General features: G+C 29.9%; 1 protein-coding gene across 1 annotated transcript in view; it reads left to right on the forward strand.

The window, feature by feature from the left end:
* Positions 1-26329, forward strand: part of LOC113371668 (heparan-sulfate 6-O-sulfotransferase 1) — a 182631-nt gene that overhangs the window by 115066 nt on the left and 41236 nt on the right. The window contains exon 2 of the mRNA XM_026612315.1: positions 22632-22925. Within this exon, the coding sequence (XP_026468100.1) occupies positions 22632-22925 (294 nt within the window). The remainder of the gene's footprint in view (positions 1-22631; positions 22926-26329) is intronic.

The raw sequence follows: 26329 nt of genomic DNA on the forward strand, positions 1-26329 counted from the left end.
GATTATTTGCGATACAATTCAAGTAAACAAATTTTATTACTCCATATTCTCCTCCTATTTTCGGCGTGGTAGGACTATTATCCTCCATCGATTGCAGTTGACGTGTAACCCTTACACTGCTTCTCTATTTATAGTTCTAAAACACATATCAGAACGTTCATGATTTTGACTTTAATCGCAAAACTGTCAGAAACTAGTGCAAAATGTTATAGGAACTGTCGGCTCTGTTATCGCCTCGAACAGCAATGCACTGGCTGTGTAGTGCAGTTGAAGTAATCTTAAAACAAATATGTTCTCCAGGTCAAATAGGTAAGACTTCTAGAAGTCAAATCGTGCTTGCAAAGCACTTTATATTTTAATTTATAATATTTACACCGTGGTGAGAAAAAATATCACTAAAGGCTTCCAGCAAGCTCAACTAGTACGGTTAAGATTTACGTTCTGATACGTACATTCATTCGGTGATATTTGGGGAATTGCCAAAGGGTACATTTGGGATAAAAGAATCAATAAAAATATATGTGATGCTCATTCGGTGATATATTATTATTCTATAGATAATCAGTAGGAATTGAAATGAAACTGATCACTTAGCTACAGAAACAAAAACACTCAATAATAAAATATAATTTTTATATCAACTAGTGGTGTCTAGCAACGTGTAAGTCAAATTGATGTAATTTTCCGTACCGTAATTTATGATTACTTTGTGAGAGATAAATAGATTTTATGAGAATTTTGAATTTGTGAAAACGTTTCGGAAAGCTTTGAGAAAAAAAATCGACTTTTTAGAAGCTTGGAATTTAAAAAAAAAAATTAGTCTCAGTGCGATTTTGTTTTTTTTTGTAATTCAGTTTTTTTTTTTAAAAAAAAATTCACTATTTCTGAAAATTTTGCAACCAATTTAAGTCAGTTGATCCATAGTGTAGAAATTTCAAGAAAATTTGTTTGAACTATATAAGAGAACTTCAATCTCTTCTTCAATCAATATAAATCTTGATACAGAAAACAACTTCTAGAAAACAAAATTTAATCCGTGCTCTTGAAATCGTCGACAATTTGTATCCATTCAAATATACACACAAATATACATCAATTTTTGGTAAGGTATGTCTGAACATCAAGAGTTTTCTCATTTAAAAAAAATCATTTAGCATTTTTTGCAATTACTATAACTTATCCTACGGGAAGTTATAGTAACAAATAACAGAAAAAAAAATGAATTCGTGCTCTCGAAATCGTCGACAATTTGTATCCGCACATATGCCCGTCCACATACATACATTTTTTGTAAGATATATCTGAACATCAGGAGTTCTCTTATTTAAAAATAATTTACCATTTTGTGAAATTACTGTAATTTATCCTACGGGAAGCTAATAATGTATTTTTTTCATTTTTTATTTTTTATAATAATAACTTGTTTTAGTTTATACATTATCATGAATTCATATTTATTTTGCTTTATACAATCGAAATAAGTTTTTTAAAAACTGATCTCAATTTTCATTGTTATTTTTAAAGTTACTGGTTTATAAAAGCATCTCCTAGAATAAGGTTATTTTTAGTATGATTTATCTATCTTTCTACAACTTAAAATGTATTTCCATTACACTTTCGGAGTTTTTCACTTACATCCACTCAAAAACTTTTACTTTTAGTTACACAATATGTCTATATAAACATATTTTATTTATGAAATGAGTTTGCGACTTTCGACGACAATACAACAATAATCGTGCATAGGGTTCCAAACTGACTATAAAATATGAACCCTCGCTTGATTGAAATTCATTGCACAATCTTTTGTGTACACAGGCATGGTGTAACATTTTGGCGACGGGCCAGCCAACTCCCCCTGGATTTCTTGCTATTTTATTTGTGTAGCCATTGCCCCGATAGGAATAAACGTAGTAGCTGCTAGGTATGTTTGCAAACGCGTTTTTTGGCCTATTTTGCGATGTTAGGTTTGATTTTTGGCGACAACAACGCTTGGAACTATCGCAGAATATTTAAATGTTACAGATATTGTTTACGGGACGTCCTGGGGTTTTGCTTTGGACATATTCGTGCATGATCTCGAGTTATGTGTGTATAAACTTCCCTGGTTGTTTTTGCTTTTCTGGAAACTTGTTGAAAATAGGTTACGGGCTAAACTGTGCTTTTGGGAGGAAATTTGAGTTTAATGAGCTTTGTATTAATTTCTCTGTTTTTAGATGATACAAGAACTGGAATGGGACATTACTTTTTAATTACTTGGTACATAAATTTATCTTGAGAATAAATGACAAAGCTGTTATTTAAATTTAAATATAATAATGTGCAAATATTTTAAGTTCAAATTAATTCAAAAGTTGAAACTTATAAAAACATCTTTTTGGTGTTTCAGTAAATATGAATGTACTGGCAACACTGCAATTATTTTTTGCATAACACATGCAAGTCCTGGTCAATATTTTTGTTTTTGTCTTTGTTTCATTTTATATTCAATTTACTGTATTTTTTGGTATTATTTTTTACACCTATCAATTTTGTGAAAGACATTAAAGTCTTGATTAACAAAAATAAATTACAAAAAAAATTGTTTTTGTGATAAATATACAAATAGTTGATGAAGATACTGTTAACAGGATATGCAATATTTTTTTTTTATAAATAAGAGCAATGAGCTATACTGTTTAAGTACAAATTCACACGTACAAATATTTATACATACGTAAATAATTATACTGAAAATTGTAAATCAAATTAGCAGTCACTTCATTGATAAATGATTCGCCAATACAGATCAGACCTTTGATGATAAAGAAAAATGTAGAAATTGTTCTGGTGAACAATCGACTATTATCTATTGGGATTTCCTTCTCCAGTCTTTTAGAATGTGGATTACTCGTAATTAAATTGCGATATATTGTAGTCGTGATGCACAATTAAAGCTACTGCTTATATTGGAACATGGAACAAAATTAACTTCTTTCTGATAAATGCTCTATAAATAAGGTTACTGACCATAATATTTTTACATCAAAACATTGTCATTTTTATTTTTATACTATAAATTAATGAGAAGCTTAATTTGTAAGCAGATATTTTACGAATTTGCGAATGAATTATAAGGGGCATAAGTTAAAATTTTAAATATTTCCCAAAACGTTGCATTCTCCATTGCGTTCGTTAGGCCCAAGAATTCCAAATCACACTAAATACTCAAAAATTTATTCGATTATATGTTTTTGCATTTTTTTGACAAATAATAGTCAATATATCGCAATAGATATATGTATTTTATAACAATATCTTTTATATATTTCTATTGGCATTTTCTTCTCCAGCCTTGCAGATTTGGATGAGCTTTTGAAAATGATAGAATCTCTTCGATCAAGAGTTAAATCATATGTGTTGAGATTTAATTCCCTGTTTTTTATTGTTTTGTGAGTGGAACAATATTAAATTTCATACAAATAGAAACTCACCAATTTTATAAAGTAAATTTCCCAATTTCCAATATTTTTTCCACCGTTGCCCTTACATCAATTCCCTTCAGCCTGTCGATGCCGATGTCGATGCAAGAGAGCATCGCGTGAGTTGTTCGTGCAAGAAATTGCTCTAATCAATCTAATTAATTCTGTACAGTTGTAGATTTCAATAGCAGTCAGCAAGTATTATTCGGTGAGCTTACAATACTACTATTGACTAATTACTACTATTTCTTTTATAACAACTATTATTGTTAGCAAATGGCAAAGGGAATATAATTGACTTCTTTAGAATAGTTATGAACTATTTTATATCTGTAGAAAAGGATGGAAATTTTAATTCTCAATAGCAGCAGCGTACTTGAAAAGCTTACAATTACTACTATTACATTATTTATAACAACTGTTATTGTTAGCAAACGACAAATGCGCAGATCTGAAAATAATTGGCTCTTTCAGAAAATATTTTATATCGGTAGATACCGATAGAAATTTCAGTTATTAATAACTGTAGTAAGTATTATTTGAGAAGCTCACAATGCTGCTATTGACTATTTACTACTATTTCTTTATAATAACTCTACTAAAATATCTTATATTTGAATTTAATATTATTAGTAGACAAGAATAGAAATTTTAACTACTTATGGCTAATTGTTTGTATAAAAATATTAAAACATAAATCTAAATCATCATAAAGTGAAATTAATTATGACACGAACAGCATAATTTGACTTAATTTTAAAATTCATGATATGATGAATGGTTTTGAAGGGATGTTTTTATCTGGAAATGCATGGTTTCCATGTAAATATGTGATGTTTGCATAAAAATCATAAAATCAGCACTTGTTTGCCTTTTTTATGTTCATTTATCGTGTTTTATAGATATGTAGCGATAAATATTTTTTACTATTCTAATTACTCTTTCAAAAATCTCTTGTACAATAATCATTAATTTTAATTCCATTTATTTGAAATATTTTCTATGTTACTTATGTTCATATACATGTTGTATTGATGTAGTTTTATCTCCTTTATGAATGATTAAGACAAATATGAGTTTTAAAAGGTCAAATCTATAAAAAAGCCATAAATTAGTTCTTTGACTTTGATAAGAGCAAGTGTTCACAATTGTTATCTATAATTAGTTTTGTTATTATTGTTATAAATTTCCATGGCAAATTCTTGAATACAAATATGTACTTGAGATAGCGATGACTATAATTTATGATTTTTATTTTAATGTGATATATGTAGAAAATAGATGTTGTAATAAAATATGTTTTGTCATTCGTTATACGAAGCACTCAGATTTGTCAGTATATAAATTTAATATTCCTTTTGAAAACGTCTTTCCTTGTGCCACTTGCTTTTCCTTAATCTTGCTTGGGAGCATTTATTATTATTAAGCTGTTGACTTAATGCGAAAATGTACGTGCTCATTTGTTCATATAAGCTAAGTTTATTAGAATTTGCGCTAAGCTATTTTATCATTATTATACGACATTAACAATTCGAGCAATCGGAGAAATTATTAATAATACGTTCCAGTTTCCACCATGTAGTCGCGCTCCTCTATTTCAATTAAATTGGCTTCTTCTTATGAAACAATTTCTCGTGTATTATTTCCAGTTTATTTTTAATTTAATTAATATCCGTCAGAAGCAATGTTGATTATCTACACAGCAAATGCACGCTCCATTCGATTACGATTAAATACAATTCTACTCTTTTATTAAGACCACGATTTTATATTGAAACATGTAATTGGAAAGTTTAAACATGACAAAAAGGGATTTAAGAAATAATAAATTGTTTTGTCATCGTCTAACTTGAATGATTACATAGATTTCAGAATCAAAAATAATTTTTTGGTGTTACAATTGAAACTGATAAAATTATAAACCAAAACAGTTCAAATTAACACAGTAATATTCCTTTACTTGAGTTCAAATTTCACATCCAAAAACAATAATATACATAAAAAATTATGAAATGGAGTTATAATTTTTTTGTAAAGGATATTCGTTCTATAGCTCCCATGGGTTGATCTGAAGATTTTCTTTTCCAAATTTTCTACGATATTCTTCTTTCATATCACAGTTTAGTCGTATCAAGTGATTTCTAGTTACTTAATCATTGTGTTTTGTGTTGCTGTTATTTTTTTTATATAGTTGCAGTCTGAAAAGTCCTTTGTATTACATCCACAGTTCAATTGTCAGACAACAAAGCCAAACAGTAAAATCAACCATAGAGCAACGCGCCTATTGTTCTCTAATTCCACATGAATTGGAACACATATTCCAAACTGATTGACAGACTTTGCAGAACGATTGTTCAATTATGTTCAATGAGCATTACGTCGGCAATATTCAACTAAACAGATTACTCATAATTAAATCGCGATATATAATAGTTGTGATGCATCATTTGAGCTACTGGCCATATTGGGAAAGTGGAACGAACTTAACCCCGGATAAATGATTGATTTATCAAACGGTTTGGCGATGATTAATTTTTGCTTCAAAATACTAAGATTTTAAACGTCTTATAATATAAACTAGTGGGGTGTATGGCATCGTGCCTTAAGGCAAATTGCTGGAACTTCCCGTACCGTAACGAAATGTTGGAGGAATAGTGAATGTTTTCAAATAGACTATTATAAATAAATACTGTAACATTGTCTAATATTCATAAGAGTTATATAAACTGAATTGCAAAGTTGAAATTATTTGTTTAAAGTATATTAGAATTTTAGTCAGAATTAAAATTAAAATCTGAATTATTTTGAAACAATTTTTTTTCCAAAATCAATTATTTTGTTAAAACAAGCAGAAAGTTCTTTGAATCATTTAAATCGGACGCTTAGTTCTCTCAAAAACTGCCATTTTTTGCACATTTAGCTCTGTATCTTTGAAATAGCTGGGCCTGCCTTTGCCAAAAACTAATAACCACTTTTCCCCGTCATTACGAACTGAATACTTTTTGGATCATACAAATCGGATGATCCGTTCTCTCAAAAACTGCCATTTTTTGCACATTTAGCTCTGTATCTTCGAAATGGCTGGGCCTGCCTTAGCCAAAAACTAATCATCTCTTCTCCCAATCATTACAAATTGAATGTTTTTTAGATCATTCAAATCAAATGCTCCTTTCTCTCAAAAACTCGATTTCTATTTTCTGCACTCTTTGCTTTTTATATCCGTAATTGCTGGACCTGCCTTTACTGTGCTGAAACTAATCAGCACATCTCCCTATCAATAGGAATCGAATGTTTTTTTAACCATTCAAATTGGTTGATCTGTGTGCCCGAAAACGTGATTGGAAAATTGTATCCATACATACATACACACACATCAATGTTTGCTGAGGTATGCCAAAATGTTCAGAAAACTTCAAAACGTCGAGAAATGCAAAAAAATTCAATTTCGATTTTTGAACGATTACAATAACTTACCCTACGGGAAGTTAATTGATGAGGAACTATACTTGTACGCGAGTTTGCTAATAGATTATAATGGCCATATTTTGACTATTCGCCAACACGTTGCATTCACCACTGCCTTCGTTAGACCCCATTTGATTTTACATACATGTAATTTTTTTTTGGCAAATAATAGTCTGTATAGATAAATGCTCCCTCTTCTATATTTCTTCAGCAAACTTCCATTTTAAATTGTGTGTCACATTCTATTGATCAATTCCTTCTATGTCAAAATTCCAGTACGAAAGTCACGCGCGTTCTTTGTAGCGAAGCATAAACTTCTCCAGCAAGGCTGCGCGCATTTGAAATTAGTGATAACTCTCTCAGAATATTCGAGATATGTGTGTTGCAATGAATTTAAGATATTCGGTATACTTCTTTTACGAAGAATATAATAATGCATTAGCAATTCCATCAGGATTCATATATATCATCGTTCGTTCACGACGTGAATAACTAATGTCTAATGCCATAAAGTCTTCTCTCATCGTGGAATTCAATTTGCCCGCGCGATACACATAACCGAGAATGCCATGCGGTAGTGTGGCTTATGGTAGTACAACGGACTGATATATGGCTCGAAATACCATGAAAACTATATCGCATCCTGGCGAATCTCCCGACATTGCCAAGTGCAACGTACTTGGGAGATCGTCAAGTATTAACACTGATCGGGAGGCTGTCGTTGCCAATTTTTTGGACAAGGCTGGCGCTGAATAGGGCAGCACATGGCGCTAACAGTATCGGAAAATGTTGAGTCATGGATAATTCAAAACTGCATCTTGATATTTTTATTCATTTTCATATTTTAAACCTCTGTGTAACAAAAACTATACTTGATTCGTTATTAATAGTTATGGTAATAATTCTAGCTCTGATATGAACCTGAATTAAAGCTTACTAAGAAATATTAACGTGGTAGACTGTTGAACATTGAAATATCAAAACTAGTTGCAAGTAACATTGAACTTTCTGATACGTACACATAATCAACTTAATTGGTAACAATTGAGATTCAGCTAATTAGGTAAAATGTTCACTTATTCCAAATAACGAATTTCAAACATTCCTACAATATCTATAATTGTATAAATTAAATAAATTTGCTTAACAGTTCATTTCATCTGTTTCGATTATTTCATATAATTGTGGACGTAATCAGTAGATACCTAAATATGCACGAAATGCATAGGTTCTGTATAGAATTCCTAGAAAAAAATCATAAAAAAATAAAATTCATGAATAAATTCAATTGCTGAAATATTATTATAGTGGTAGTTATTATAAAATTTGCCTTTAAATTAATCGCTATCATAGCTGAGGCTGTAGAAATATAATTGTTGCTTTGTGAAAAAACTAATTTTTTTTTATTTTTTCAATCTTTTTACATAATCAACGATTTAGATAAAAAAATAATGGATCTTGTATTTTATATAATTGTGGACGTCAACTGTAATCAGTAGATACCTACATATGCACGAAATCCATAGATTCTGATTAGAATTCCTAGAAAAAATCATAAAAATATTAAATGCATCAATAAATACCATTGCTGAAATATCTTAAAATAAAGTAAAATCATCATTACTTATTATTATCATTTATTATAGTAGCAATATAATTTGTTTTAAATTAATTGTTATCATTGACATGAGAACAATTGTTGAGGCTGTAGAGACATAATTGTTACTTTGTGAAATTACTTTTTTTTTTCTTTTTTCTTCATGTATTTACATATTCTAAGAATCAGATGAAAAATAATGAATTATTGAAACTCACGTTTTAATACTATTATCAATTTTAGTATTTCAAACCTATGTACCAAAATCCTTTACTAATAATTATAGTTTTTATATAAATATAAAATTAGTTAAAAATTGACAAAATGTCGACAAAGTAGAGAATTTGAATAAATTTACGATAAAATAAGATTGTTATTTCTTACATTACTGTAGTAGCAATAAAATGTAATATGCTGAACAATTTTGTTGAGACTGTAGGAATATAATCGCCACTTTGTGAAATTACTATAATTTCTTGTAATGTAGAAAGATAAAAAAAAATATTTCTACCATTATTGGAATCTTTTTATACTTCGTTGTAAACTCTTCTGTTTTCGTACTTATATTTATTCCTCATAACATGTTTGAAAAATCTGACTGATCGCTTATTGGATCAAGTAATGGATGAGTACTAAAAAGCATAATTTGTTATTAAGTAATCTGGTTTTTAATTTAATTTTCAATTAGTTTTCCTGGTTATATATGCTGTGGTATTTTTGCATTAGTATTCATTGAGATTTGTTTAGAAGCAGACAAGTTAAAACGATTAAAGACAATTACCATTGCAATAAATTAAACATTGGAAGTGTTCCAATGCAAACTCAAGGTGCCGTCATACTGTCTGATAGTGAGATGCATTATACTTGAAAACATACAAGGACCATTTGGAAACATAAATTTTGGTTTATTTAAAGTAGAATTACATTTTAAACAGTCGGAATAAAACCACAAATATTTATAATTATCATGATTATTTTAGCAAAACCAACCAGAATTCATAATATTGTTTATTTTAATTAAATTTTATGAAAATAGTTAATTAAGCACTTTTTGAGTTTTCAATAAAAATCAAATTGCAATTCTGCTGATTCAAACCATATTAAATTTTAATTAGTTTGGTAATTAATATTTAATTGTAGAATTCACGTTGTGTGTAATTTGAACAAGTGATACATACTCTGCAGGGGATAATTAATTTCAATAATCATTAATTAAAATACTTTGAGTGATAGAGCATAGCAACGAGATTGGGCATTTAGATAAAGGAATGTTTAATAGAGTAATATTTAAGCTGAATGAATGAATATGTGGTCAGCATTGAAAGGATTATTCCATAATATTATTATAGTTTTTTTAATTATTTATTTGTTTGTTTTATATGATCCATACGTACTGTATCTCACAATCAATCAGACAATTATTGTGGATCACAGAAATCTTAACAAAAATATTTTTTCATTTTTTTATAATTAACTTACATTTTGATTTTATATATTTACCTATATACATGCATACGTATGTTGTATATTGCAAATTCTGTTGGTCTAATATGATGTTTATTGGTTATTCTATTAATATAAATAATGTTTATTGATTGCACTTGAAATGTAAATTCATCTCGCATTATTATGAATGTAAAAGGCACTCTAAAGTATTATCATTTTATAGATTATTTAATTTAAATAAAATTTAATTAATTGAAATTCCATATTGAAATAATAAAGTTGTTATGCATAGTTTGGAATACAATTTAATTATTTCACATGTTTATAAAATTTTATAATACCACTTTTATCACAACGCATTATTTTCTTTTCAAATTATTTCCTTTCAAATTATATATATATACATGTTTTATTCCCTAATACCAATTTGTTACACGCATATCTCGTATTAATAAAAATGACTCTTACAGTAAAATAGGTTTTTTAAAATGTAATTTATAAAACTACTATTAGCATATCCGATAAATTACATGTGGAAACAAGTATTTAAATTAAAAGCAAGTGTATACACCGAACATTTCTAGTGTAAACACGGATCCCGACCGATTGAAAAAACATGCTTTCTTATTGTCGGAATATTTACCTGTATCGTCCCATAGGGTACCTGTAAGTAATGTACGTTACACGAAAGTCGTTTAACTGGAACAACTTCAATAAATTGAACCCATGTCGGTCTTAAAGATTGACTCAATTTATGGTTCTTAGATTCTAAACTGATCGTGCATTTTTTTTATAAGTACCTTGACCTATATCTTGGGTATATGAAGCACCAAGAAAAACCCGTTTATAAGAAAAGCTCTTTTGCATTTTTATTGGATTTTAGTTACGCATAATGCTTATTGGAGTCTTATAGCGTTCAACTCATTTAATTGACTCAAATAAAATCATAAAGAACTTAAAACTTGTATCTGAAAATGAATGACCTTAAATACAAATATATCAATCTTTCTACTTAATTAAATGCATCTTACAGATATCAAATCAGTCAGTGATGACATTTGTTTTAATGCCTTCTATATTTTAATGCATTATGTATCATGAAATCAATCTTCATGTTTATATTCCAGAAATTTATACGCTTATTTAAATTCACTTTAAGTTATGGAAAAATATCGCAATTCCACATATGAAAGTATACATTATAAATGAACATCATCATTTCTCCTTATAGTGAATAATGACATCAGGAGGAATGTCGATATTCTATATCTTCATGATATATCTGAATAAAATGTTTCTAAAGTATTCGTCGGAGTAGTCGAATAATATTCTTATCACGTGCGCACCTGTAATATTACTTTTGATGTATACATTTGTAGTCTCGCAATATCTGTGAGATATATCTTGCGAATTTATGAAACTGCTAGTCATCGATTTTATCTATGAACAACTATGAAGAATGATAGCAATAATTCTTACTAATTGGTTAAGACTTCGATTCTCTTTTCTCATTGCCAAATAAGGATTTGGGATCGAGGAAGGAAATTATAACACTGGAGCAGAGCTTTTAAAAGATAAAATAAGAAATATTATGGTTTATTTATACAACAAATAATGCCTAATAAATACAAGTCCAAAAATTATAAAATTATAATTTAATATCATTTTTTAAAACAATGGTATGCTGGTCTTTATGCGTTTACTCTTTATTAAAGAGTTTATCTCCAATGAGACATCTCTTTTTTTTTATCTTCTGATATTTTATTTTGTATCAAAATATAAAGAGTTTTCCTATAATAGTAAAACTAGGCAACTATTTGTCATTTTGTATTCTCATATAAGTTATAGTTAAAAGTTCCACGAAGAGGAAATTATATTTCTAGAATCTCAACCATTTTTCTGACGCCAATGATGGCAATTAATTTGAAAACATATTTTATTGCTACTAGGATAATATAAGTAATAATCTTTTTAATTTATTTTAATATATTCCAACACTCGACCTCGTAATTAACGAGGCCGTTTTTCATAATGGATGGATTTTCAAGTTTATGTAAAACGTAATTTTTTGTATAATTTTAATTTTTTTAAGTTTATATATTTTGATATTAATTAAACGACTCACACGTCGAATTAAAAAAAAAAGTTGACCTTACAGAATTTGCAGAATCATGTTTTATTTATTTAAATTCTTCTAGTATTAATAAACAAGTTCCTCTATTTTTGGACAATTTTATAAATTTAATTACTGTTAGTCGGTGGTGTTGTGCTAATATTTTTTTTGCCGGAACGCTAAAATTTAAAATCCGGTTCAAAAAATTTGATATTCTTATATTAAAATATTCTTATATAATTAACTCTATTACATACAGCTAGTCTATACAATAAATTGTACAAGTATGAGGGAATCATTGAGTACATAATTTATATTCTTTAATAACATTAATTATTATACTTACAGGTATTTATTATGATATAAAAGTACTCAAGATTTATTACAATACTTTATAAGACTTAACCGAATAATATGATAGATAACCTATTACCTATCATACTATACTATATTATTGTATATCATATATAGATATTCTTCTATCATACCGTGAGATACCTATACCTTCATTAACTTATTATATACCTACATACCTTTTACTTCTTATAAATACTACTGTCTAAATTTATATATTCACCTATATTATATAGGTTTACCTTACGACCTATGTATTATTGTATACTATATTATTGTATATCATATATAGATATCTATTATCTATCATACCGTGAGATACCTATACCGTCATTAACTTATTATATACCTACATACCCTTTACTTCTTATAAATAATAATGTCTAATTTATATATTCACCTATATTATATAGGTTTACCTTACGGCCTATGTATTTTTTTTTTATTATCTCTACCTATCTATTTCTATCTGTCTATACCGGGATTTGAACCCGAGACCTCCGCGTGGCAGTCGCGCGCCTTAACCACTACCCTATCGGGTATCCCCACCAATAATATAATATGGGACGCACTGTTGTTTCCGCGGGTCATTTTCTAATTAATTAGGTAATTAATACTAAGGTGGCGCGACGACACGCGAAAAAAGACGGTTGATTGTAGCGTTACGGTGGTGTAGTGGATAAGGTCGTCGCGTGCCACGCGGCGGACCCGGGTTCGATTCTCGGTAGGGTTAATGTAGCGTGTAAGGGAAATTATAGGTAATAGGATATATAGTAGATATAGGTTAGGTGTATTCGGTATACAATGTAGGGATTTGAGAGTATATGATGAAATATAGCGTATGGTATAGATGTAAGGCGTGTAGTATAGAATGCAACGTATAGGCATACGTAAGGCTATAAAAATACACGAATAAGAACCTATGAAGTAGGTGTTAGCGTATAAAAAATGCGAATGAATATAAGATTTAATTTATAAATATTATTTTTTCTATAAGAATTTTTATCTCGGTTTTGGTTTATTTATGTCAGGTTCACTAACAGTAATTAAATTTTTAATATTGTCCAAAAGAAGTGGAACTTAATTGTTTATTAATACTAGAAGAATTGAAAAAAATACAACATGATTCTGCAAATTCTGTAAGGTCAACTTTTTTTTAAATTCGACGTGTTAGTTATTTAATTAATATAAAAATATATAGACCTAAATTTTGGTAACTTTTTTTAACTGTATGCTATATAAAATCAACTTTCAGTTTGAATTCTACTTACAGACGCATAAGTCCATTACAATTAGCAAGCTCTTTCCGTCTTCTAAACATGGCATTGCATCGAACTTCTGTCCGCGACTCCAACTTTAGTTTAAATTTAAACTATTTACGATTGTATCGATGAGAAAGGCGAATGACCCTCTCTAACTATGTATTCTTAATGACTTTTAATTGGCATTTACGTACTGTTTTTTATTTCCCAGTCTCGTTTGTTATAAAACGTCTGCGGCTAGAACACGCGTATCTGAATGGCGTTCATTATTGTGTACATTGTACAACATGCAGAAGGGTTTCACTCTCACACTCACCATCAGTCCGGCCGACGGGATTTATTATTAAACTCGTCGAGAGGACGAGAGGATACAGCACGTTGCCAACCCAGACGCTCTCTGATATTTCACACGATACTTCAGTCTATTTCCCAACACTTCTGACAATAGAGAATTTGCATCGGTTTTATTTGTTTACATTTACTATTGCCTCACTACTGCATAACTTGTTGCAATAGTCGACTCATTCATTATATTATTTTATAGCAATAAACTCAAGAGTTTTTTTATAAAATATTTAATAGAGTGCTCTCTGAGACCTGATGGTTGGAGCTATAGGCTTCAGATTAAAAGTTCCAGCTTCTGTTTGACTTCACGCTGTCGAAAGCATAGCGTAATTACATCGATTTCAATACCAAGAGATAGGACAACCATTTGGGTTGCCATCTATTACGTCGTTTTAGAAGTTCACAATACAACCCATAGATTTCGTAAAATTCTGAATGCTGTAACAATATAAACTAGTGGAGCATCGTGACTTAAGGCAAATTGCTGGAAATTTCCTTACTAAAAATTATTTTTTTCAGAAAGATTCAATTTTCTATTAGAACTAAGAAAAAAATCGATTATTGAGATTTTAATTTTTTGAAAAAAAACTGATCTTTTTGAAAAATACAGTTTTTTACAGTATGATGGATAAATATTGATACGGAACTCATAGAAAAAAAAACAAAATTTGTTCTTATTATTAAAATATTTATAAAATATGTGGTAATTTGATGTATACATATTTAATGATCATTTTTTGTCGCCAAATAGCAAATGCATTCATTTTTTCTAAGGTATGACAAAATGTTCAGAAGACATTAAAACGTAAAGATATGCAAAAAAAATATTTTCGATTTTTTTTGCGATTACTATAACTTACCCTACGGGAGTTAAAAAACAGAAAAAAAGTTTAATCATCGATCAGATTTTAACAATTCTATGAGCGTTCATAATCCTGTTGTGATAAATATTGTACAACACAACGGTTGTCTCAATTCTATTTGATATATTTTATTATTAGGATTTCTCTTAAATGATGATTTTCAAATTGATGCATCAATGCCGGAAAGGGCTGTTACTACTTAGATACATGTTTCTATCTATAGTTTCAAGTGAAAACCTATATCACTACTGATTGAAATCAGGTTGTTCGAAACGGATATCGCCCCCTAACTTGGTACCTTCTGCTGCAAAGGCCCAGCTCATAAATGGACGTTAATAAAGCTGGTACATGATAGTATCTACCCATATTATTATTTAATAGATTCAAGTTTTAAATAAGTCTGAATTTTTATTTTACCCCATTTTTCTTAGTTAGTAAGTGTCTACTATTTCATCGCAAGCAAAAAATACGTGTAGAAAGTACTTTTACAGAAACTTTGTTTGAAGAGCTTTCGCCATGAAGGTAAAGAGATTGAAGCTGACGCTTTTGCATTTGTCTTGTCGTTTTTACTTATTCCTGTATTTTATTGTACAATTTATACAGACTATTCGATTTTTCTTTTAACACTTGTGCAGCATATACTTCAAGTACTTCAATTCTAAAAAAGTTACTATTGTTACCGAAAAGTACTTAGCCATATATAGGAATTTAAGTTTCAATCATTGTCGGGAGGATTTTTTCACAAGAAACTTTATCGGTTTAGTTAACATCGCATACTCTCTACTTACTTTATATAATATTTTACGGTTTACCATGAAAATACCATATAAAATATTTGCATAGTTTGTGCTGCAGCAGCTATTTTTTCCCATTCTGTTTAAAATTTCTATAACCAATTTCGATAATAAAATTCGTTCAACCAAACGAAAAATATTCTTTTTGTTGGAACGAATGTTTACAGATGGTTGTTATTTATTTATTAAAAATACTTCATTTTTTTAAATCTGTGTGTCTGACCATATGTCACAGTTTTCAGCTGTGTCAGGGATTGAATAGGATTTTAAAGGACAGGGGTCGATAACCCTTCTGCGACATTTTTAAGCCGGGTGCGAATTTTGTCAATAAAAAAAAATTCAAAATTTGGCAAATCAAATACAATAAAATATTTATTGTAAGATATTTAAACGTGATAGTTGTACATACAAATTTGCTTCCATGTTAATCGCATGATAAAAAATTGTTTTGTATAAGTAGTGTTTTAGTAAACTTTCCATGGTTGATGGTCTACAGTAATAACAAACATTATGACGCCTCTGGTTGAAAAAAATGCATTATGAATGAACTTACATAAATATAAGGCCTTGATTACACACGTGTTTGGTATAGGAATAATAGTCAAATGATCACATTTATAGAAAATACTCTTTTCATATTTTATGGATAAAGTAGTAATTTAATATTTTATAACTAATGTTCTGGTAATAAAATATTTTCTAACATTTTATAGTTTTCGCGTTGATTTATCATTAGGCTAATATATAGAACTATGAATTTCTTGAACACTCTTTCTCAATTAGTAATACAAATATTATGTTAAAAGTTTCTTTAGGAATTTACTCTATTTTTAGTTGAATTTAGCTTTGAGCACATTAGCTTTGAGCTATTTGGCATTTCTATACTTCTTGTACATTGGTAAAGAAAAATCATATTTTCGAAAATAATAGAGTATTTTCAATAATTTCTTTATTATTGCAGGTAGAAACCCATTGTAACTATTATAGACCTTATTTTTAAGAGTGATTGCCCTGACAAAATTATAACTGACTAAAATATATGTATATAAGAAAAAATTGGGTATACTTTCAGAATTGTTTTTCTTTAGGAATGTTGTAAAACCTATAATAACATTTTTAAAATAATTTAAAAAAATATATCTATTTTTGCAATCTACTGAAATATCAGTTATGTAAAGCTTTAAAGGCAAAAAGACTTTTTTTCTGTTTTAATTGTAATCCGATAGTAGATGAAATATTGTTAGACTCTTTGTGTGATTTTATTTAAACGCTTGTGCATTTGCGATTTTTATGATTTTTTGCTTTATGAATTTCATATTGAACGCTTTCGATGGAAATCTATTATACGGCCACAATTAATTTTAGTTCAAAATGTATGGTTGAAAGGTTTTGCTCATAAGTATTTAATAAAAATAACTGATTCAATTTGGGAGCAATATTTTATGTTTAGTATTCGATCATAGAAAATATATACAAATATTATGATTGTGCTATTATGTGATAATCATAGTAATGGCATAAGTTTTATGTCTCATTTCCAATCGTCACTTTTTGTAGTTCGACATCAGAAGTTCAATCGAATATCATCATTATTAAGTTTAAGAGAGATTCTGTGTAATAAATCATAAAGAGTGAACAATGAAACTTCGGAAACGTTATATGGATACCATTAAAGTAACGATCAATGCTGTCGATTTAAAGCTGTATGAATTACCTTCATTTATTAAGCAAAGTTTATATTGACATTTGAACATCGTTATAAATGTATTCTTCACAAGAGAACTAGTTAGAAGACATCGGGTGATGGAATAATAATGTTGGTTTTACTTTTTCTGGAAGACATTGGTTATACTTTTTCGGGATGAGTAAGGAGACTTCAGTTGAAGGAATATTCATGATCGTATAACTTTTGCTGGTTGACTCGTCATGTTGAAATATGCTGTTGCTTTATAAAGATATCAGTAATATTTTATTGTACTGTGATGCAATTATTTTTCATTATCTTTAACATTTGTCAATTTGTACCTTAGTATCCCATGTATTACAATGAAAAGGTCCTAATGTATTCTTATCAGGAATTTAGTCATAAATATGCTCGACGCATTTATCACTCCACAATAGCAAGTGAATTTGAAACAGTAAACAACGGGCTTTAAATTACGAGCTTTTAATTATTCCAAAGCAAACCTAGAAGAAAGTATATATACCTTTTTGTATGCGTACTCCGAAGCCGTTCCTTCCGGCTCTCTTCTTTAATTATTTCGTTGCAAATAAGCTCGCATTCAAGGGTTCATTCGATGGGACAACAGCGGGACACAGATTTTCATTCCTTTAATTAATAGTATTGTACAACGTAATTGCTCAAGAAGCTTACCGTGATTGCATTTATAATTCTATCATAGAAAATGTTTTAATGAAACCTATTGAAATGGAATTGTGGATCGTGATCGAAGGAAATGTTTCATTACAAATGCTTTTATTCTCAACGTAGTAAATAACACTTCTCCTACAAATTACTAGAAATTTCTGTTACTCTCAGTTGAGATCATGTCAGAAAAATGTTGGTCTCATATTTTCAGTATGGAGTTAAAAATATAACAAAATTTTATAAATTTCTTGAAGCAAATTGAAATAGAATTGTGGATCGTTATTGTAGTCAGGTTTCATTACAAGTGCTTTCATTCTGAATTTAGTAAACAACACTTTCTACAAATTACTATAAATTTCTGTTACTCTCAGTTGAGATCATGTCAGACAAATATTGGTCACATATTTTCAGTATTTAGTTAAAAATATAACAACAATTTACGTTTAATTTTATCATCATTAGTGACTTCCGTCTTGGCTATATTTATTTTCCATAATTATATTGACAATCGCTTTTATCGACAGAGATATTTTTTACTTACTTTTGCAAAATCTTATGAAAATATGTAAGTGCAGTTTTTAACACATGTGTCGTCATATCATGTAACAAATATTTGCAAAGAAAATTATAAATTATTCCAAGAATTGTTGTTGGATTGCTTTAAAAAAAAATGCACTAATTATATGTAAATCATAAGGTTCCAACTTTTGCATTTAAATGGTCCCTGATAATGCTAAGGAAGAATCCATTTCAGGTGATAGATTTTTAAGGATATTCTATTCCTCTTCCCCTTGGATGAACCGTCCACCAAGCTATGTCACGTGTATTTTGTGTATCGTTAATTTTTTGGATTTTTTAAAATAATTTTGGATTTTTTTTAATTCAGGTAGAAAATAAATACACGTCATATCTTACTAGACCCTTTTCTCCCCACGTGATATTTCATTTTTCAAACCCCAACCTCCTTTTAAGCCTCGAGTGAAAATTGGACGACCCCTAAAAAGAAATTTAGAAATTTTACCATTACGATTTTACAGTAATTTAAGAAAATTCGTTTTATGTAAAATTAGTATGTTCAATAAATAAATATTTTTTATATATTATACTTTACCATTAATTTTGGCACTAAAATTTAATGCTAGTTTCTATGTTATGTAATGTATCTTTTATTATTATAATTATAAATAACATTTATTGAATGATATATAATTTGTACTTTTTGTTAGTCGAATTATCTTTTAGTAAATAGAGAAATAAATATATAATACTAAAAACGAAAAAATGCTTCAAGAGCGTCTTTCAAATGTTTGAAACATCAATAGCATCTTTCAAATGTCTTCAAATGAAAAATAATATGTAAACTTTTCTGAAGATGAATTTTCTTTCAGCAAATAAATGTAGTAAACTAAATGATGTGATAGTAATATACTGGTAAATCATGTTTTTTAAACAGAAAATTCAATAACAAACAAATAATATTATGTTATTGTTTATTGAAGCGTGAAGTTTAAACAATCTCATGCATCTGTAAAAGCAAATATTTAAGAAAGTATTCTGTAAACTTTTCTCGAGTCGAATTTTCTATCAGCAAATAAATGTAGCGAAATAAAATCCACTAAAAGCGATTTTATAAGAAGATACTAGTAAATCATGTTCTTTAAACAGAAACTACGATAACAAACAACTTGGATATCTTTGGAGCTTATGAGAAAACTTGTTGACTTTGTACAGAATTACATACGTATAAGCGAGCGTACGCATTCGTTCTAAATAAACGGGAAGTTGTTTACTCTGTACGGAACGATCATTCATAGAATATTTTACATTTCCGGGATAACAGGGTTGAAAACAATATTATTTGAACGTAGCAGCTTTCTATTCCGGATATTTAGTTTGGGGGTTGTAATAATCGAATCAATAGCTCAACTGCTTTTTTTATCCAATGTATACTCTTATATTTGTTTTAAATTATTTACTTATACTTGTGATTCAATATAAAAATGTCTTGTATTTTACAGTAGTTTTACCTTTTGTTAGTGGATAGTAGGCAATATAGACATCTATCAGTAGAAAAGAGCTTTTGATCGATTGAGTAGTTTTTGTTTGGCGTAAGGTGGAAGATGGAAAATCAAACTGAAAAATTTGTCATATTAAAAAAATACATCTCAAGCACACAAAATGTTATGAGCTATATATAGTGATAAAGCCTTAGAAACGGCAGTACAAAAATTGGTTTGTCAAATTTCGTTCAGGTTATTTTTCACTCAAAGATGAAAAACTCTCTGTTCGACCAGTTGAATTACTAAGGAATTGTCTACTTTTACTCTTACTACTCAACCGAACAATCAATTCTGATGTCTACTTTGAACAATTTTTGAAATTAAACAAGGCAGTTGGAGAAAAGTGGTCTAAACTGACAAATTGAAACCGTGATTTATTGAATTATTGATTTCACATATATTTGGTCACTCAGTAAAAATTATTGGGGCTAGGTTGATCTGTTTCCACGTTCATAATATAGTTTTTGCACCTTTTGATTGTAATGGTAAATAGTACTTGTTTCAGTATTTTGCTCATAAAAACCAGAAATTTTATGAAATTAGAATAACGATGCTACGTAACGACGATCAATATTGACAATACATTACAGAATAAAGTTACTAAGTTCTATAAAACAAATGTCTTTGATTTTCTATAAGAAATCTGCACCTACTTAATTGCCAACCTAGTATATAAGAAAGTATTTGCAATGATGAAAATATAAATTAAAAGATAAACAATGTGTTTATTTGAGACTTTTATCATCCCTGTATAAGTGAGATATTTGTTTTTGGTCGGTCTACGCCGCGGATGGAATCGCGTAGCGGATTCTGGTAACTGCGTTTTTGTTGTACTGCGGTTATTTATGTTCGTGCAAACGTCTAGCCAAATAATGACAACGATGAAAAGACTCGTTCGCATTTCATTTGTTCCTTCCTCCATCTAAATAATTCCAGGAAATTACATTCGCCAGAATTTCAGGCGCAATATGTTTAATGTTACATTTTTATGTTGGAAATCTCTTTATCTTATGCGGTGACTCGCTATTTTTAGAATTTAGGGGGAAATCCATCAACTAAAAGCGTGTTATTTTTTCTCGCTTTTTTTCGTTCGTTAGTGCATAAGAAGTTTTCAAGCTTCTATAGTGCCATGGGTAAAAAAGTGTTGATTCATTAAGTACTCTATTCATACTTCACACCTGGTTACTTAGAGAGACTTGTTATTCTTGAATGTTTGCACTTTGACCTCGGATAACCTTTTAGAGATCTTGTAATTTATTTTCGTATGATGCTAGCAAATATCTTCTATATATATAAAAATAAGTCGGGTTTTCCTTCCTGACGAAATAACTCCAGAACGCACGAACCGATTTCGACAATTTTGCATTCGTTGGAAAGGACTCGGGCTCCGCAATGTCTATAGTTAAGAAAATTAGTGGTGCATGGCATCGTGTCTTAATGCAAGTTGCTGGAACTTCACGCACCGTAATTAAAAATTCGAGTAATGACATTAGTGAGAATTATCAGAATTATGCTTGGTTAAGTCAACGAGCAATTCTTGCCGCAAAGAATAATGATGTACACGCCTTGAATTTCACCATTCAATAAAAAATTGCTGGCGATTTGATGACATACCAATGATTCTGACTGGTCTTCCGTTTGACTTCAAACGATTGCAATATCCAGTTCGCCTTGCGTTCGCAATAACATGTCGCAAGGCCAATCGCTTAGTGTTTGCGGGATAAATTTCAAATAGATTATTTAGAAAATTATTGTTTTTCACATGGGCAGTTATACGTTGCCTGTTCACGAGTTGGAAAACCATCCACTTTGTTTGTGTTAACGTTAGACCAAAAAACAAAAAATGTGGTTTACCAAAGATCACTTCCATGAAACGGATAATTTGCGGATTCACTTTCATTTACTTAGAGAAGCTCAACTAGAAAACACTTCATTTTTGTAATCAAAATAAATTCGAACTGTTGTATAATAAAATCAAATTTTTCCTTTTAAAATATAAAACAAACAAAAAATTTCTTTATCTTTCTCACGAAACCATCTGGTGGCGAAACGGAGTTCGTCGGGTTTGCTAGTACATATATAATAATGATTATTGATAATCTAATTTTCAGTGTCTGATTCTCTTGTTATTCTCACCTTTACATCAGTCTGGAGTATTGAATAATTTATTATATGTGCTAAAAAGATAAAATTGTTTATATATTTTGTAAATATAATAGGACTGTTAAACTAGTAAGATTAAATTAAGGTTGTGATGGCGTTAACTAATTTTATAGTAAATATTAAACGTACTATATGGATCATAAAACTGAGTAAATAGAGTTATATTTGTCTTACGGCGGTAAATGATATCACCAAACTCAATTACACCTATGTTCGTAGTTTCAACATGTGAAACCCCATACACCCCCCCCCCCCAGTGACGCAATATCAAACAGCTCATCACATATTTGCTCATGATATTTACCTAACATATTTGCTTATAAATCTCCTATTCTCTCAGGTCTGCGCCCTAAGCAGGCGTGATCCGGCGCTCATAGACGCGACGCCCCTTTCGCCCGACGATGAGCTGGCTTTATACGGTTTGGGCGGCGGAGCATTGACGTCTCCCCGCCGTGGCCCACCTGCGGTAAGGACTTCTGCGGTTATCGGCGGAGCGGGACTCAGCTATGAAGAAGTGCTAAGAGATGACTTCCAGTTCGACATGCAAGCACACGATGTCATGGTCTTTCTGCACATTCAGAAAACTGGCGGCACGTCGTTTGGGAGGCATTTAGTTCGGGATTTAGATCTAGAGGTAAGAGATAAGACTATCTAGAATCAACTGTTTCGTATATGTACCGATATAAGTTTTATTTCATTGTTTTAATCTCTTGCGACTATTCTTTTGGGGAACATCAGCAAATTTTTGGTAGTAGGGTAGGGCGGGGCTAGTTGAGCATAGGGGCAAGTTGAGCAATCGAAATATCTCGAAAACTATTCACCGCCCGTTTAGGCATTATATGGCGGAAAGATAGGGGTTTGGGAGAAATAAACATCCCGCGATCGCTAGTGGCCGCTGGACAAATGAGTGAGGCTCACGAGCGTTTTGTTTATTTTGAGACCAAAAAGTAAAAAAGTAATTCATCACGAGTTTTCGTCTGGTTTAGTCAAATGTTATTTATTTTTAATCAGGTAAATGGCATTCTTCCATATATTTATAGTACTTTTAATATGCACAGGGATTCTGGGTATAATTCTCACGGTTTTTTATAAACTCACTTTTATTGTGAAATTCCGAGTTGGGGTTAGTTGAGCATAGTGGCTAAACTTGTTCTGTCACTAAGACAATTACCATTAACTTCCTACCATTAACCAGAAATTAATTATTATTTTTAATATTTAAGCTAACACTATGAGTAATAATATAAAGAAATAATGATTTTAAACAAAAATACTGAATATAATGGTAAAATAATTTCTAAGATACGATATTGTTTTGTTGATTCTACTTTTCGTTAGTTATTCAAAGCAAATTATTATAAGTTTTGTTTTCTCTGTCAATAAAGACTATAAATATAGAACTGGTTATTGAAAAGTTATTTTATTTCATCACTAATCGACATTGAACCTATGATTTCATTATACTTTCTTAGTGCTCAACTTGCCCCACCTATGGGGTACATTGAGCATACTTGACTTGAAAAAATAGTATTAACACTTTTGTTAAGCGATAAACAACAAATCCATTGAGCCGTATAGCAATTTATTGAGACTTTTCATTGAGGAGCTACATCCGTTTAAATAAAAATTTGCTCAACTAGCCCCGCCCAACCCTATCTAGGATGTCTAAATCGAATGCCAATTCGGTTATTGGACGTCTGGATATGATGAGTTTTATTTAGATTAATAGTAAAAAAATGAGCTCTATACGGAATTTATTTTGTGTTCTTTTTGCCCATATATTTTGATTTTTCTACCATAACATTGTCATAGTAGCAAAATATATCTTGATAGATTTCCCGTTGATCGATAAGCTCGCCGCTCGCATTCAGATGTATTTAATTATATGTGTATATAAACATAAATACATATAATACATTAATTAATAATTATACCATAGATAATGCTATTACATCTAATCCTCAAAATATGTCATGCATCACGCATTAGATGACAATGAGTTCACTGACATCGAAGCTCGTTTGATGTCATAAGTCGTATAATCTTATTAATTTTATATTAAATTATAAGCTATAATTCTCTTATATTTTCCTACATTCGTAGATTCTAACTACATACTTTGAGGTTTGCGATTTTTTAAATAATTAGCCAAAAAGCTGCAAGTCTTGAGCTTTTCCATGAACCAGATACACCACCCCCCACCCACCGATTTACCCCATATGATTTTTTTTTCATGAAATTATAACTTATTATTAAATATCAAAAGTAAAAATGTATATTACTATGTACATTTATCAATTGAAATAAAATTAATAAAAGAATAATAAAGTAAGCAAAAAGTAAATGTTTAATTATCAACATTTGGCAACAATTTTATAAGGTTTCATATTATAGCTAAAGATGTTCAGTCTATATGTTTTTTTCTTAGGACAAGAGATCACTATTTTACAACTATTAAATCGTTTTTTACCTGGGATAAAAAGTTGGCACAAAATATTGCCAATCCTCAATTATCAGCAAATAGGATCTTTACAAGTTCAACCAAATTGCAACCTTAAATCTAATGCCTACTTGTGCTACAACATACACATTTTTATAAAAATATGAATTTTTATTTACTTTTTAGTTCTATTTCTAAATATTGCATTTGATTTTTTATTGTACATCTCGCATTTGATATTTTATTGTAGAAAGTATAAAATAAATAAATAGAGTGATCCACTACCGTTGACCCCCATTTTCGTTTCGTGGGCCCCGATTTTTTTTTTTGTTATCACCTCCTGGGGGTACGTGTAGACCACTTTGGAAATCACTGGTTTAGAATAAACTGTGAGAATTATTATTGCTAAAGATTAGAGTTTTCTTATTACACTGGCGTGGGACTAGTTTCCATCGCATTTAGTTATCCAATTATTTTTAATTGTGCTCGTCCTTTGAGTTATCGGTTAAACCCTATAATTGCGCAAAATTAAACGGACTAATGTTCCAATTATCAAGCTTCAGTTTGCATGAATCAATCATTCACACGCAAACATTCTTATGCACATAACAATTGTTCAGAAAAACGGATTGCATGATATTGCAGTTGACGACGATTGTGTGCCGCCACGGCTCTGATTCCAAACAAACCAACGCGAACAAAACGCTCGCGTCGGGCGCTGAATGGAAACGATATATCTGAGTTTTCTTTCTTTACAACGCTTTCTGACTGCATGGAAATAGAATATAAAATGTAATTTCCTTGCTTAATTATTATTCCTAGGACTCCTGGTCGGAAGGTAACTACTTTTTCTACTACTACTACTTTTTCGCTTTATTTTCAGTTCGATCGAACGTGAGTTCAAACATTTGTAATCAGTTGCTAAAATTATAGTTGAACGATTGTAATTTTATCGAGAAATGCTACAAGTGCTTTATTCGATAGGAGATTATCAGTATATCTGAGTTTTCTTTCTTCACAACGCTTTCTGACTGCATGGAAATAGAATATAAAATGTAATTTCCTTGCTTAATTATTATTCCTAGGACTCCTGGTCGGAAGGTAACTACTTTTTCTACTACTACTACTTTTTCGCTTTATTTTCAGTTCGATCGAACGTGAGTTCAAACATTTGTAATCAGTTGCTAAAATTATAGTTGAACGATTGTAATTTTATCGAGAAATGCTACAAGTGCTTTATTCGATAGGAGATTATCAGTATATCTGAGTTTTCTTTCTTCACAACGCTTTCTGACTGCATGGAAATAGAATATAAAATGTAATTTCCTTGCTTAATTATTATTCCTAGGACTCCTGGTCGGAAGGTAACTACTTTTTCTACTACTACTACTTTTTCGCTTTATTTTCAGTTCGATCGAACGTGAGTTCAAACATTTGTAATCAGTTGCTAAAATTATAGTTGAACGATTGTAATTTTATCGAAAAATGCTACAAGTGCTCTATTCGATAGGAGATTATCAGTTATATGATGAGCAATGAAACTTTTATCATTTGCACTCGTACAAATGATCGTTTTCATTTTACCGTTTCAGCATTAA

This window comes from Ctenocephalides felis, unplaced genomic scaffold (genome assembly GCF_003426905.1).
Source record: "Ctenocephalides felis isolate EL2017-DRISC unplaced genomic scaffold, ASM342690v1 CF-g0.4_SCAFFOLD_01492, whole genome shotgun sequence".
NCBI lineage: Eukaryota > Metazoa > Arthropoda > Insecta > Siphonaptera > Pulicidae > Ctenocephalides > Ctenocephalides felis.